Here is a 15,141-nt window from a genome sequence, read left to right as displayed (position 1 = left end):
CAAAGGACTCAGCACAAAACCTGGAAGAAAGGCCACACACCATGGGAGCCTTTGTGAGTTTTGAAGAAAATGGTTTTCAACACTCACATAGTGAGTGAGAAATGTGGCCATGGTTGGCCCAGTGTCTAACACAGTGATTGACCCTTAGAAAGCCCTAGTCCATCTTGGGCCTGACAGTAACTTCGTGAACATTCCTTTGCCAGGCCCATAGGGAGGAAGCAAAGCTAAGGGGCTCAGGGGCCTCCAGGATGGCCTATAAGCCATCAGACCAACTACACCCCCAGGCTAGATCTAGTGCACTTGCACACTTCTATCTGGGACCACTGGGAGCTTACATCCCCAGCCTGGACCACAGTGGCCTCACACATCACCAGCCCAGACCACTGGCCCACCCTTCTAGCGAAGGAAGCAGGGGGTTTGTTCTCAGTGGGGCCTGGGTTACATGAATTAAAGTCACTGAATTTCCAAGGAAGGAATGGTGCATAGCATGAGGCTGTCCCTGGGAGGACACTAAAGTGACAGAAAGAAAACGAAAACTCAGAAAGCTGAAGGTGGCACCCAGACGTCTCACCCCTTATGAATGTCACTGAGCAACAAAACTGGAGAGGCCTTTGAAGAATAGATGGCCTGGGCCAGATGGGAATTGGTTGCTGTGGAACAAAGCCACACCTAGCAACAGTTCCCCAGCTTAATGTCTGGTACCCTGTTTTCCCAACACTGGCTCCCTATCACACGCCTGTACAGTCGGGCAGGGATCTCACAGCTCTGCCATGAGCCGCCCCAGATGCTCCAGAGAGCGGATGCAGACCTCTGTTTTTGTGTCATGCTTGTGGTGACGGCTGAGTTAAAGAGAATGTTCACAGTCATTGCACTCAGAAACCACACACGAGTTCTAGCTACCGGGGTTTCGGTATGAATTGGGGTTCCAACTCTCTTCTCCACCTAATTGCATATCTTCGCTGGGTAACCTTTTGAAGTGAGTCTGATAATTAGTCATCATGGCCTAGTTAAAGAAAACAATATGTTCTCCAGTTGCACTCTGTTTCCAGCGAGAGACAGACATCAAATGGTAGCTTTCCCTCCTACTTAGAGGATGCCGCTCAGCTGGTCCTGCACCTGCCCAGTGCATCCCCAGGTTCAGTCTTTAACCAGCTGTGCCTCTGCCTAGATGATGACCCCCAACTCTGCCACATCCATTCCACTGTCCCATTCTGTGGGTTGAGGGACATGACGCCTCAAGCGTACCATGACTCCATGTCCTCCTTACAATACAGACATTTTGCCCTGGTTTGATATTCTGAAGGGTCCCAGCCCCCAGTTGCTACCCAGTGCCAGCCACTGCTCACTTCCCCTGGCCCAGCCATGTTTCCCACTTGCACTTTCCTGCACAGAGTAAGCAACTGCTATCCCAGGGCCTTTGCACGTGAACTTTTCATGTTAAAACACTCTGAGTGCCTAGCAGAGTCAAGTCCAGGCACAACTGCCTGAGGGAAGCCTTTCAGTCACATAGCTGCTTGGAGCAAGTAGCACCTTCATGCAGTTGCCATAAATGGTGATTTCATATTAAATGCATCTTTGCTATTCTATGGCTCCTAGACATACACAACTATGGGCTTGAGAAGGCCAAGAATGCTGCATCTTGTCCAACACAGCTAAGACAGAGAGGGTTGGTGGGGCTGGGGAGCCGACTACAGATACAGAGAGGGTTGGTGGGGCTGGGGAGACGACTCAGTCAATGAAGTGTTCCTCAGGCAAACATGACACCCACATAAAAAGCCAAGTGTGAGCCGGGCTGTGGTGGCACTTGCCTTTAATCCCAGCACTCGGGAGGCAGAGGCAGTGGATCTCTGTGAGTTTGAGGCCAGCCTGGTCTACAGAAAGAGTTGCAGGACAGCTAGGGTTGTTATACAGAGAAAGCCTGTCTCAAAAAACAAGAAAATAAAGCATAACAAACAAACATAAAAGTCAAGCATGGTGATGAATTTCTGTCATGTTTCAGGGACAGAGACAGAAGGACCCCTGTAGCTCATTGGCCATCCAGCCTAACCAAAATGGAGAGCCCAGGTTCAGCTAGATCCTGTCTCAAAAGATAAGGTGGGAAGGGACAGAAGAAGACATGCAGCCTCTGGCCTCCTCACTCACATGGCTACACCACACTAGACACTCACATATCCCCCCACCGCATACATAAAAAGGAATTGCTTTATATGAGATGGAAGGATAAGAAATGCTTTTAAGCAAACAAAAACCTCTGGCACTTAGCCAAAAGAGAAGTGGCCATGATACAAGACCAACCTCCAGCTGTCTGTCACACTTACTGTTTGTCACGCACACACAGGGACTACTGTCTCAGGCCCTGGGAATTCAGTTCTCCTCCCCTCACCCTTGGAGCACTGTTTTCCAAATTGTCAAGACTTTGCTATCCAAATCCCCAAGTTGCCCACTCTACCCACTTGCAGCTTCCAAGACACTACCACTCTACAACTGTTGAATGCCCTGGTAATTTTGAATGGAGGTGTGTCCCAGATCTCAATCTGAAGAGCCTTAAACATCTGTCCCACTGAATGAAACCCTCCCTATTAGGCTGATCTCCCACCCACAAGAGGACATCTGGCGACAGAGACCAGGGAGGTGCTGCCCTCTTGTGGTATGTCGCTGTGCAGCAGCAGCGTGCTTCCCATATTGACACCAGCTGCAAGTGCCGCCTACCGGTTAGTGATGTCCTTGTCGCCATGTCACCACGGGGCCCAGATCTCCTTGTTTCAGTCTTTGGTGCTGCAATGACTTTTTCTTCACGAACCTATATAGCATACTCAGTGTTTTCCAAACGTCAAATCTTTGAGTACCACCATCTTTTTGCCCCTCCTGTTTCTGCACCACCTTGATTAAATTATTTATGAAAATAACTTACTGTAAAAGAGAACCTTGAGGGGTTGGGTGTGCAGTTCAGCTGTACGGCCCTTGCCCAGCAAGCACAGTATCCTCAGTTTGAGCTCCAGCACTGCAGAAACAACAACAACAAAATAGCAGCTTGAGTTCCCACAATACATGAAAAAAACAATTTCATTTGCCATAATGGAAGAGGGAGAAACGGAGAAGTGTGTGTGTGGGGGGGTGACTAAAAACAAAATCAGGGCTGTGAGCGTTTTAAAACAAGTTCATTGTTCCTGGCAGCACTCCTAACAACCTGACTCCAATCTTCAGGTCCCACACGGTAGAAAGAGGAAACAGAGGCTTCATGTATGCCCACACACTAAATAAATAATTTAAAACAACTCTAAAAATTAGAACATAGTTATTCCCATGTTGCAAGAAAAGAAGCCCTGGCTTCCTGGGTTCAAAGTGGTGAACACTGGTAAGGTTCGGGGCCACAAAAGCACCTCAGAGTCACTGAGAAGCCAGGCCATATTACCTACAATGCAACAAAGGCAGAAATGCCAAACTAAAAGGTAAACAAAAAGGAATCACTTGGAAATTTGTTTCCTAATCACTTGAATCAAATAAAGGAAGAAAGTGGCAATTACAGGCTACTCAGAACATAATGGGGGCTGAAACTCCAGGTAGAGAAACTTGGGGAATGTAACCAAAACATCCACTCCCATTGCTCTGCGTGGCTTTGTCATTAAACAAAGAAGAATGAAAGTGTATAAAGCATCTAACCCAAGAGCGCAAATAAGCAATGAGATGGACTGGGGAGAAAAGCAAATACTAAGATTGAACCCAGGAGGCAGAGCACACAGGAAACAGAGTGGGCGGGCCTCACTCGTAAACAGTTGTGGAGACCCAGTTAAAGGAGCAGTGCAGAGAGAGGAGTGTGGAGGGACGTAATGCAACACACATACAGCACGAGAAAGGTGAAGGCGGCTCAGTGCCAGGCACTCAGTGCCAGGCACAGAGTAGGTTGACGGCAAGAGAACAGCGGGCTGGAGAGACAGCTCAGCAGTCAAGAGCACACGCTGCTCTTGCAGAGGACCCAGGTTCGGTTCCCAGCACCCACGTCTGGTGGTTCACAACTGCCTATAACTCCAAAAGACCCCAGACTCTCTTCTGCACCTGCAGGGGCATCTGTACTCATGCATGCACAGACACATAATCAAAAATAAAGTAAGTTGTTAGTGTAAGAAATAAATCATTGTGGTCCACTGTCAGTGTGAGGTGCACTTAGAGTTCATCAGAGATTCACAGGCGAGCCATGTGCTTGGCTCCACTCTCCCCTGGCTGACAGCTGATGCCTACTTGTCTCAAAACTGTGAGAGTTGGAAAGTTAGGAGGAAGTCTGCTATTAGAGAAAGGGATGTATACAGAATTTTCACCCTGGGTAAGGGCCAGACAACACCTGCCCAATTCCTCCTAAGGTTGCCCTGACAAACCAAAGTTCAGTTCCCCAGGGGAAGCCAATGAGTTTACTAATGTTACTTACAGAGAGGGAGGCTGGTGGCAGGGTGTTATGGATAGGTATAGGCAACCTTAAAGCAGCCACATAGGATGATAAATTATTCATGGCTGTGTAAATGGTGCTCCCTACCCTACTCCTTCTTGATACACAGGTTTTAGTTTCTGGAAAGCTGTTTCTGCACAGGCCATAGCCTTCCCCTCTCTGTGCCTATAATACCAACTGTCCGTAGCATCTCTTGGAAAGAGATGCGGGTCAGAGAACAGATCGGATCTTACTTGCATTATGGATCCTATCTATGAGGGCAGGTGTGAGAAGCACTATCCAGACAGGTGTGTGTACATCCTTCTCTCTGCTCAGGTTACCATGGTGAGCAACCTCTCAGGTCCCAAGCTCAGAGAAGATGCTGGGAGCAGGCTGCAGGCAGGAGGACCACTCAAGACATCTTTCAGAAGCACAAGCACTCTGATCTCCCTTTGTCACTAATGGACTTAACATCTGCCTGCTGTGCTAATGTGTGTTTGGCCATTAAACACCTTAAGAGCCTACATCCTGTGCTGTGGTTTCCAGGGTAGATGAAGTGCGGCCATTGCTGTCTCCACATGTGGCCTTTCATGAAAAGGCACCTCTGGGTTGTATGGAGCAAGAGCCAAAGCCGCTGCTGATGCGTTAGTGCTATGGCTCCGTCTGAACTGGGGTGCAGGCTCCAGGAAAAGGGCATCGTCACACTTTACCAAAGGCACATTCTGAGCAGAGCAAGCCAGAACTTTCTGTGCAGTGTTCCCTTACTTCCCTGCACACAGGGTACTCTGGAACTCCACCTGAGGCGTGGTCCTGTCCAACTTCAAGAAGCCCCATACTCCAAGCCAGGACCTGGGTTTTCTCCCTGGCAGGGTTGGGAGTATGCCCTGTGTTTGGAGAAAGGGAAGGGCACGCTGGAGCAATGCGCTAGGGAAGTCCTCGGGAATGTGGGCAAAGTTCTGTTCTCCTTTCAGAATTGGTACCTGCAAGTGTGGTAAAGCTAGCATACTTTCAACAGTGAGGAGTCAGTAGGAGTGCTAGTTATCGTTTCCTAGTAGCAGCTTTAAGAGCCAGGGCAAGGGGCTAGGGGGATGGATGGCTCAGTGTGTAAGAACACTTGTTGCTCAGGAATGAGGACCTGAGTTTGAATCCCCAGCACCCACGTAGAAAGCCAAGTATGACCATACACAAACCCATAACTCCAGCTCTGTGGGGGACAGAGATGGGAGGGCCCTGGGGCAGGCTGGGTGCCAGCCTAGCTCTGGGTTCAATGAGAGATTTGTCTTGAAGGAATATGATAAAGCATTATAAGGCAAACATCCAATGCCTCCTTGAGTCACTGCTCAGACACATGTATACCTCACACACATAAAACACACATACACAGCTAGTGCACGGTTCACCAGTGCCCCTTCTTCTCTTATGTGGAAGCATGAATTGCTCCAGAGGCTCCATTGGCCTAAGGCCCTCTTGATAGGAACAAGCAGATCCCCGTGAAGCCCTGTCCCATGCAGCTGCCTCAGCAGGGCCTGGTGCTTTACTGCTCAATGGCATCATGCTTTACATTACTACCTTAAGCCCCTGAACTTACAACAGCCTGACCCTGCCTGTCCTACCGGTACCCATAACAGTGAACTGGCATAGCTGTGAAAGCTGCCTTCTCTGGATTCCCGTGTCTAAGCCTGAGTTTCCACTCCCATATCTTTCTATGGGGCCAGTAGAGGTCATGTTGCTGTGTCCTCCACGCGTAAGAGACAAAAGACAGGCTGCCATGCTCAACAACACATCAGTTCTAACAGTGGAGCCAGAGCCAGTGATTTCCAGACCCTGTAGAAACTGAACGCCAGGGCCAAGGTGTAGAAAGATATGGGTAAATGCCATTTTAAATGGCCCATAAAGAAGGATATTAAGTTTAGATGCATCAGTTACTTATCTTATGCTGCAACAAAAGTACCCGATAAAGCAGCTTAAGGAGCCAGGTGGTGGTGGCGCATGCCTTTAGTCCCAGCACTCGGGAGGCAGAGGCAGGCAGATCAATGTGAATTTGAGACCAGCCTGGTCTACAAGAGCGAGTTCTAGGACAGCCTCCAAAGCCACAGAAAAACCTGTCTTGAAGGGGAAAAAAAAAGCATCTTAAGGAAAGAAGTTCATTTTAACTCACAGTTTGTGATGACACAGTCCATCGCAGCAAAAGACACATGTGGCAGGCAGATGCAGCTGGTCACATGACATCTGCATTCAGGAAGCAGAGAGAGATAAGCACTATTGCACAGATTACTTCTCCTTTTTATTCACTCTGTGACATCAGCCCATGGGATAGTGCAGCCCATATTTAGGTAGGCTCCTGTACCATTCTAGATCCCGTCAAGTTGATGATATTAATCATCACAAAGTCCAACATAAAGAAAACTACTAAATTTACTGAAAAAAATCGCCAGCAGACATTAGAAAATTCAAGGTACCATGAATCTATCATGTGCACACATGTACACACGCCAGCTACCCAAGTCACAAAAGTTAGTGGCCAGGAGGATTTAAACCTGAGCAATCAGTCTGCTTTCTGAGCCATTATTGATAAGGGAGTGGGGGAAAGCACACATGCTGATCACAAAATTTGGCAAGAGCGGGGTGGCAAGCTCTATAACAGGCCAGCTGGCAAACATCTGGACTGTTAAAACTACTCAAATGAAGTCGTAGCAACCAGTAGACAATGTATAAACAAGCATGTATGGGGAGGCTTCGAGATGTCACGCTTTATTTACTAGGGCGGGTCTGGACTCAGGCTACAGCTCACAGTTTGGTGTCACCTAACCTGGAAACACAGGTCCTGGAAGACAGTCATGCCCTGCCCCCTTTTGGGGAAAAATAACAAGCAGAGATTTGATCTAAAGTAAGATGGAGCCCATAAAGTAAGGATCCCATAGTTTTTATTTAGAATTGCATTATGTGTATGCATTAATATAGAGTGACTTTGACTTACTTCTGTACTTAGATATGATTTGGAATACGATCACTCAAGAATGTGGTCTCTCTACTGACACTCAGTAGAAGTTCCAGGTTCGTGTGAGTCTGCTGTCTCTGTTGAGGCCAGAAGAAGGCATCAGAGCTCTTGAAACTGGGATTACAGACAGTTGTGAGCTCCTGATAGATCTGGGGACCAAACTTGCATTCTCTGTGAGAGTAGTATCTGCCCTTAAGCACTGAGCCATGCCTCCAGCCTCAAGGCTCCTTTTGAGGTGCAAACCTAAAAGTAGAGAGGTGAATGTCAGAGGATCCAAACCCCTTAGAGGGACTGACAAGTAGCTTAGGGGTAGAGCACTTGCCTAGCAAGCATGGGAGCCTGGGCTCCATCCCTAGTACTGCCTAAGTTGGGCATGGTCACACTCACACTCACACTCACACACACACACCAACAACAACAACAACAATATGATTATCATATTATCTTGGGAGCAAAAGGCAGGAAAACTAGAACTTCAAGAGCATACTTAGTCACATTGTCAGTGTGAGGCCAGCCAGAGATACATGAGGCACAGCCTCAGAAAAAAATCAATACAAAACCCACTTACAATTATGTGCATTTGGATTTTGGTTCAGTCCTGTGTGGGGCAAGAGAAACAGTAGCAGGGACACCCCCAGCATGAGGAATGCTTCCCATTGTCAGCCGGGGTACCAAGAGCTCCGGCTTCATGGTTATAGGGATGCATCTGAAGCCTTCTTTGCACTCAAGGAGACTTTGAAAGGCTTCCCAGGATAGCAGCAAAATAAAGGAAGGCGAGTCTGAGAACCATGTTTACAGGCCAGCCCTTGTGCCAGCACCGAAGTGTGCTCAGCTAAGGAGGCTGTAACTTGAGGTGGAGGTGGTTCCTGACTCGGTATCTCTACATGACAAGCTTCTTCAGAGGAAGACATATCTATCTCACTTTAGAACAACCGAATTTGCCCTACAAAGAATTTTCCAAAGACAGAGAGTGCTAAGATACTAAATAAAACTAGTTAGCTGGGAATGGTGGCACACATCTGTAATCTCAGTGCTTAGGAGGCTGAGGCAGGAGAATTGCCAGTTCAAGGTTAGCTTGAGCTACATAATAGAACCCTCTCTCCCTCGATCCAAAATGAGTTTGCAAAAACAGGTTCACACGGGCTTCCAAGACAGTTTTTAACTCAGCTTACCATGCTTTACAAAATGAAATGGAAAACCTCAACATATCTGTCTACATTGAGCAGGAAACTATTCAAGGCAATGTAGCAGAATTGAAAACAACCAGAATCCTAAAAGCACAAACTCTAAACACCCAAATTATGCAATCATGGGGACTGAGTTTGGACCCTAGCACCCACAGAAAAAGCTGGCTGTTGGCTCCCATAACACCAATGCTGGGGTGGAGGAGACAGATGTGTATTAACTATTTTTGTGTTGCTGTGATAAAAACACCATACCAAGGCTGGAGAGATGGCTCAGTAGTGAAGAGCACTGGCTGCTCTTCAAGAGGTCCTAAGTTCAATTCCCAGCAGCCACACCGTGGCTTACAATCGCCTATAGTGGGATCTGATGCCCTCATCCTACATGCAGGCATACGTGCAGGTGGAACACTCATATACATAAAAATACATAAATAAATTAAAAACAGAACCCACCATTACCAGAAGCAAGGCCACACATTCTAAACCTACCCAAACATCTGGTCTTATAAGGGAACGTTCTAGGTAACTATACACATGTTGTAGTTAGGGCTGCTACAACGAAACACCTTAAACAAAAAGCAAGTAGGGAGGAAAGGGTTTATTCACTTTCCACTTCCATAGCACATTGGTCATCTTTGAAAGAAGTCAGGGCAGGAACTCAACCAGGGAAGGATCCTGGAGGCAGGAGCCGATGCAGAAGTCACAGAGGGGTGCTGCTTACTGGCTTACTTCTCATGGCTTGCTCAGCCGGCTTTCTTAGAGAACCGAGGACCACAAGCCCAGAGATGGCACCATCCACCATGGGCTGGGTCCTCCACCATCGATCACTAACTGAGAAAATGCCTTACAGCTGGATCTCATGGAGGCATTTCCTCAACTGGGGCTCCTTCTTCTCTAAAGACTCTAGCTTCTGTCAAGTTGACATAAAACCAGCCAGTACACACCCTGGTGTCACCAATGGGAACCAACTGTTCAAATACCTGAGTCTATGGTAGAGTGTGGAACACTCTCAGTGGTTAAGAACACTGGTTGTTCTTCTAGAGGGCCCTGGTTCAATTCCTAGCACCAACATGATGGCTCACAGCCAATCATACTCAATAGTCCAATCCTAGGTACCCAAAATTGTCGTCTAGCCTCCATGGACACTGCATGTGCATTGTATATAAACGTAAATACAGGAAGTACACCCATACATATGAAATTTTTAAAAATGCTAAAAAACCCAGTGAGGGGAGTGACTGAAGAAAACACCCAATGTCATCATGTAGCCTCTGTTCGCACATGCACACACACAAACATGTCATGCAGGCACAACACACTCATAAAAGAAACAGCAGGGGTATCTGGCAACAGAACTGTCACTACTCAAAGCTTGTGGCACAGGACACAGGTGGAAGAGGGGATGAGAAGCTGTGGGTTACAGTGAGGGGAGAGCCCGGATCCTCAGGAAGGAGAAGGGAGAGAAAATACGGCAGAGGCAGCATTTGAAGAGTGGCAGAATGTTTCCAAAACCAACACAAGACAGTCACACACCGATTCAAGAAGCCAAATAAGTAAAAGCATGGGAGACCTTTCCATTTCTGATATCTTCTCCAATTTCTTTAAATACTAAAAGTTCTTGTCATCCAGGTTTTTCACTTGTTTGGTTAGGGTTACCCCCAAGTTTCTCTGATTTCTTTCTCAGCCCATTTATCATTTGAGTTGATCTTGAATCCTGCTGCTCATCCAAAGAACCTGGGTTCAGTTCCAGCAGCCACATCATGGGCTCACAACCTCCAGGAACACCATCTTCCTACATGCATTCGACATACCTAACAAAATAAAGCTTTAGGGTTAAAAAAGAAGGTGAAACCAGGGTGTTGTCCGTCAAGCAGAGAAAGAATAGTCGGTCAAGAGGAGGTCAGGAGGATGAACTTGAATCAGAAGGGCAGTAATTCCCCAAGGGGATATAAGATGCCATGGAGCCAGGACAGCAGAGTGGCAAAGATTTGAGAAGCCAGGAGAGGCACCAAGAAGAAAGGGGAAGAAACATCAAAGACACCAAATGACAACAGCAGTAAGATCCAGGGAAGCCACTAAGTCAGGGCTAAGTGACTCTCCCTTCAAGAGCCCATCCCCATCCTTGTCTTTGTTTCTCTGGCTCCTTTGAGAAGCACACACACATGCAGGAGTCCATAGAGGCCAGAAAAGGGCATCAGATCCCCCTAGGACTAGAGTCACAGATGATTGTGTGCCATCAAGGGTATATGCTGGGACCTGAGCCACCACCCTCTGCAAGAACATCAAGTTCTTAGCCACTGAGTACTCCCTCTAGCCCTCCAAAATATCTTTATAAAATCCCAACTCTGCCTCATAAAGATAAATAGTAAAAAAAAACCATAAAAAATAAATAGTAATAATAAAGCCAGGGTTAAAATACAGAGAATAGGTTGAGGATTTTGCTCAGTGGTAGAGGGCTTGCCTAGCAAGTGTAAGACCTTGGGTTCAGTATCTAGCATTAAAAGGAAGGAAAGCAGTTAGAGGGAAGGAGGGAGGCAGGGAGGGAGGGAGGGAAGGAGGGAGGGAAGGAAGGAGGAAGGAAGGGAGGGAGGGAAGCTAAAGAAAACCTTCACATGATCCAGAAAGGGTAAAATACTAACTTTAAATTTGGGTAAACCAAGGATTAGAGAGATGTCTCAGTGGTTATAAGAGCACTTGGTGCTCCTGTAGATGACCCAAGTTCAGTTCCCAGCCCCCAACATAGTGGCTTGCAACTGTCTATAACTCAAGTTTCAGAAGATCCAGAGCCCTCTTCTGGCCTCCACCAGCACACTTACACACAAACAAAAATCTATTTTTAAAAAATTGGTAAATTGGGGAGGGAGAGGGAACTGGGATTGGCATGTAAAACAAGCTTGTTTCTAATTTAAATTTTAAAGGGGGGATTGGTAAATCACTGGGTGATGGTGGCGCATGCCTTTAATCCAAGCACTCAGGAGGCAGAGGCAGGCAGATCTCTGTGAGTTCAAGACCAGCCTGGTCTACAAGAGCTAGCTCCAGGACAGCCTCCAAAGCCACAGAGAAACCCAGTCTCAAAAAACCCAAAAGACAAAAAATAAATAAATAAAACGGTAAATCATCCAATAGAAACTTAATTTGTAATTGAATCATTAAACAATTTAAAAGTATGCACATTGAGGAAGGGTGGAAATATTTCTTCAATGCTCTGCTTAAAATAAGGGAACGATGCCAGGCATGCTGCTCACACCAGAAAACGTAGCGCAAAAGGATTTCAAATTTGAGACTGCCTACACTAAGAAGTGACCTAGTAGACAGACAGACAGACAGACAGACAGACAGACAGACAGACAGACAGATTAGAGAGAGAAGAAAAATGAACCAAAAAAAGTAGACAATATGGACTGAGGTCAGATGCAACTCAGTCAGTAGACTGCTTGCTACAAATGCATGAGGCCCTGGGTGTGCCCCCAGCTCCATGTAACCTGGATATAGTAGTGGGGGTTATCCTCAGCTACATATAAGATCCAGGCCAGCTGGAGCTACCTAAACCCTGGTCTGGAGAATGGAGGAAGAGAGTGGAGGGGCAAAGAAAGAAAAGAGGCAGGAAAGACTGACAATACAGTTCACTGGGTAAGGTGCTTGCTGCTAAGCCTCAGAACCTGAATTTGATCCCAGAACCCACATGGAGGAAGAAAGTCAAGTCCTTCCCACAAATTGTTCCCTGGCCTCCACGTGTGCCACCACATGCTACTCCATACAAATAAATCATGTAGAAAAGACATTTCTGAAGGACAGCACAAAGCTTATTTGAAACAAAGTGTATACTGGGTTTAATTATACTAATAAAGTCAGAAATGCAAATGGCAATGTTCGTGCCATGAACAAATTTGAACAGCAGCTTTCCTCAAAGCCACACCCCTGAGCAATGGACAGTTTTCCTGATGTCATAAGCTGCCCATTGTGACCACCCATTTCGCCCCTTGACAACACAGCGTATCAGCCTTTCCAGTCAAAGGACTGTAACCTGCTAACTTCACCTACGTGGAAGCTTCTGTTTTGGGCTCTGGTATCTGCTTGAGTTAACTTCTCTTGTGGCCGTTTGCTCGCATTCTCTGAGTAGCTGTTGCTGACGGAAGGTGAAGAGCTTAAGAATTTCACTCCAGAGTCCCAAGAGCCAAAGCCTGGCAGAAGACACTACAATCTTTCTTACAAAAAAGGCTTTTCCTTGAGAGGTGTGTCATTTGTACTTTGGGCAGCAGGACACCTGGCTTCAAGTCCCCATGGAGCCAGAATCCATAGAAATCTGTCCTTATAACCCTCACCACCGAATCCCACTCAGCAGATTCCAGTACCACCTGGCATCATGCAGGAAGAAGAACCCCAAGAAAGCCAAAAAGATGGCCAGCTGTAAATACAATGCCTGCCACGTGGTCCCTATCAGAAAGCTGGCTGAACATGAAGCGACTTGTGTCAACAGAAGCTCCATGGAGGAAGAGGACACTCTGAGCCCTCTGCAAGTCAGTCTCCCACAGCCGCAGGATGAGGACACACTACAGGTCCGTTGGCTTTCCAATCCTGATATATGGAATGTTGACGGTGCCAACTGTCACCCAATGTTCGTCCTTAAGAGTTTTGTTCCCCAAAAACTTGTTTGTGAAAGTGACACACAAGAGTCACAGAGAGGAGACCAACCCCCTGAAGATCCTCAGTCCAGGACCAGGAGGGCAAACCTCTAGCAGGAGAATGAGGGCTCTCAAATGCGTGGATAGACGCGAATCTCAGAATAAAAACCTGCAAAGTAACTGGCCCTGCTGCTGATTGTTCCAAAAGGCTTAGGGATTCTGCGGAGGAGGTGGGGCTTATAGTGTAAGTGAGAATGTAAGCTGAACCAATTTCCTTGGGGAACACTTTGACAGTAGCTATGAAAATGATTATCACACATGAGCTTTGATCAAATAATTCTACATCTAAGACTTCGCCCTGCACAGACAACCACATGTAGAAAATGAGGTTGAGTACAGTTATTCAGTGAGGTGTTATTCATAGCAGCATGAGCTTACCCATAAGGAAGGTTTACTGAGGGAACTGTTGCAGCTTTACAAATGAGAGGTCTTATGAGCCAGGTGTAGAAACTGTACAGATGTTGGGCGCTGCGCATGGCTCATTCAGAAAGGTTTATAGTTAGGCTCGGCTCATCTTGCAGTTTCTCTGGCAGCTACTTGGTTCTATAGCATGAAAACAGCCAGAGATAACACTGAAGCCAGTGACCCCATGTTCCAATACAACCGTCTACATAAAGAGGCAGGCTGTACTTGGCCAGTGGGATGTAGATTGTCAACCCCTGAGTTTAACTGATAAAAAAACAAAGCCTAGAAAAATTACATTATAATGTGGCCTTTTTACAGGGCCAGATAGGAAACATATTTGCTTGTTTGCATGGCATACTCGTGATGCTATAGGAGTCTATCCATGGAGGTCTCAGTGGTTACCACCTGATAAAAGAGCTTCCTCCCTAGAATCTAATACTGACTGCCTCAAGGGAGGATGATGAGGGAACCAAGGAATATGGAAGACAACTCTCCATTCTTCGCCTGTCCATATATGTGAACGTGTTACCTGGTTTAAATATACAGATTAAAATAACTAGCAGCCAGCTCCTCACCTCCCCCCTCTCTGCTCCCGATTGGCCAACACCTAACCCCCCTCCACACCCCCACTCTCTTCTCTCTTACCCTCTTCATCTCTTCCCTCTCCAACTTCACCTGTAATAAACTCTATGGTTAATGAAAAAAAATTGCAGCCAGAAGCCATAATTAGGTTTTCTATAAGTTCTTATAGAAGAAATCTTTATTTTTAAGACATGGTCTTACTGGGTAGTTACCCACTGGCCATGAACTTTGAAGTGAGCTTCCTGCTTCCGCTGATATCACAAGTGACCCACCACATCCAATTTGGGAGGAAATCTAATCGCTTTTTTGAAGCATAATTTGGGCATACTTCACACCCCCCCTTACCTCTCCAATTGTCCCCATAAAGTTAATACTATGTGTCCCTGTGCGCAGAGACAGAAGGCTCTGGGTGTGTTTGACAAGATTACTCAATGGGTAAAGACACTTGCCTCACAATCCTGCTGACCTGTTAAATCTCCAGAACCCACACAAAGGTGGAGAATCAACTCCACACGACCTCTGACCTCCATATGCACACTGTCAGCAATGCCCCCAACACATATCCACTAATAACCATTTTAGATTTTTAAAAAGATTTATTTATTACATATACAGTGTTCTGCCTACATGCCAGAAGAGAGCACCAGATTAAATTGTAGATGGTTGTGAGCCACCATGTGGTTGCTGGGAATTGAACTCAGGACCTCTGGAAGAGCAGTCAGTGCTCTTAACCTCTGAGCCATCTCTCCAGCCCCATTTTAGATTTTTATTCTTGTATGTGAATGTATGCCAGGCCCTAGCAGGTGCTGGGGGACTGTGAGCTGCCTGACAGGGATACTGGAACCTGAGCTTGGATCCTCTGGAAGAGAGCCC

The 15,141-nt window shown here is 46.7% G+C and overlaps 1 protein-coding gene across 1 annotated transcript; it reads left to right on the top strand.

The window, feature by feature from the left end:
- Positions 1-12,585: 12,585 nt before the first annotated feature.
- Gtsf1l (gametocyte specific factor 1 like) lies at positions 12,586-13,417 on the top strand. The gene is given in 2 exon segments (XM_040733113.1): positions 12,586-13,281; positions 13,283-13,417. Coding segments are annotated over 2 exon segments (537 nt in total). The 5' UTR covers positions 12,586-12,879.
- Positions 13,418-15,141: the final 1,724 nt, after the last annotated feature.

Source organism: Mesocricetus auratus, unplaced genomic scaffold (genome assembly GCF_017639785.1).
Source record: "Mesocricetus auratus isolate SY011 unplaced genomic scaffold, BCM_Maur_2.0 Super-Scaffold_100028, whole genome shotgun sequence".
Lineage (NCBI taxonomy): Eukaryota > Metazoa > Chordata > Mammalia > Rodentia > Cricetidae > Mesocricetus > Mesocricetus auratus.
This window is presented reverse-complemented; position numbering and strand designations above follow the sequence as displayed.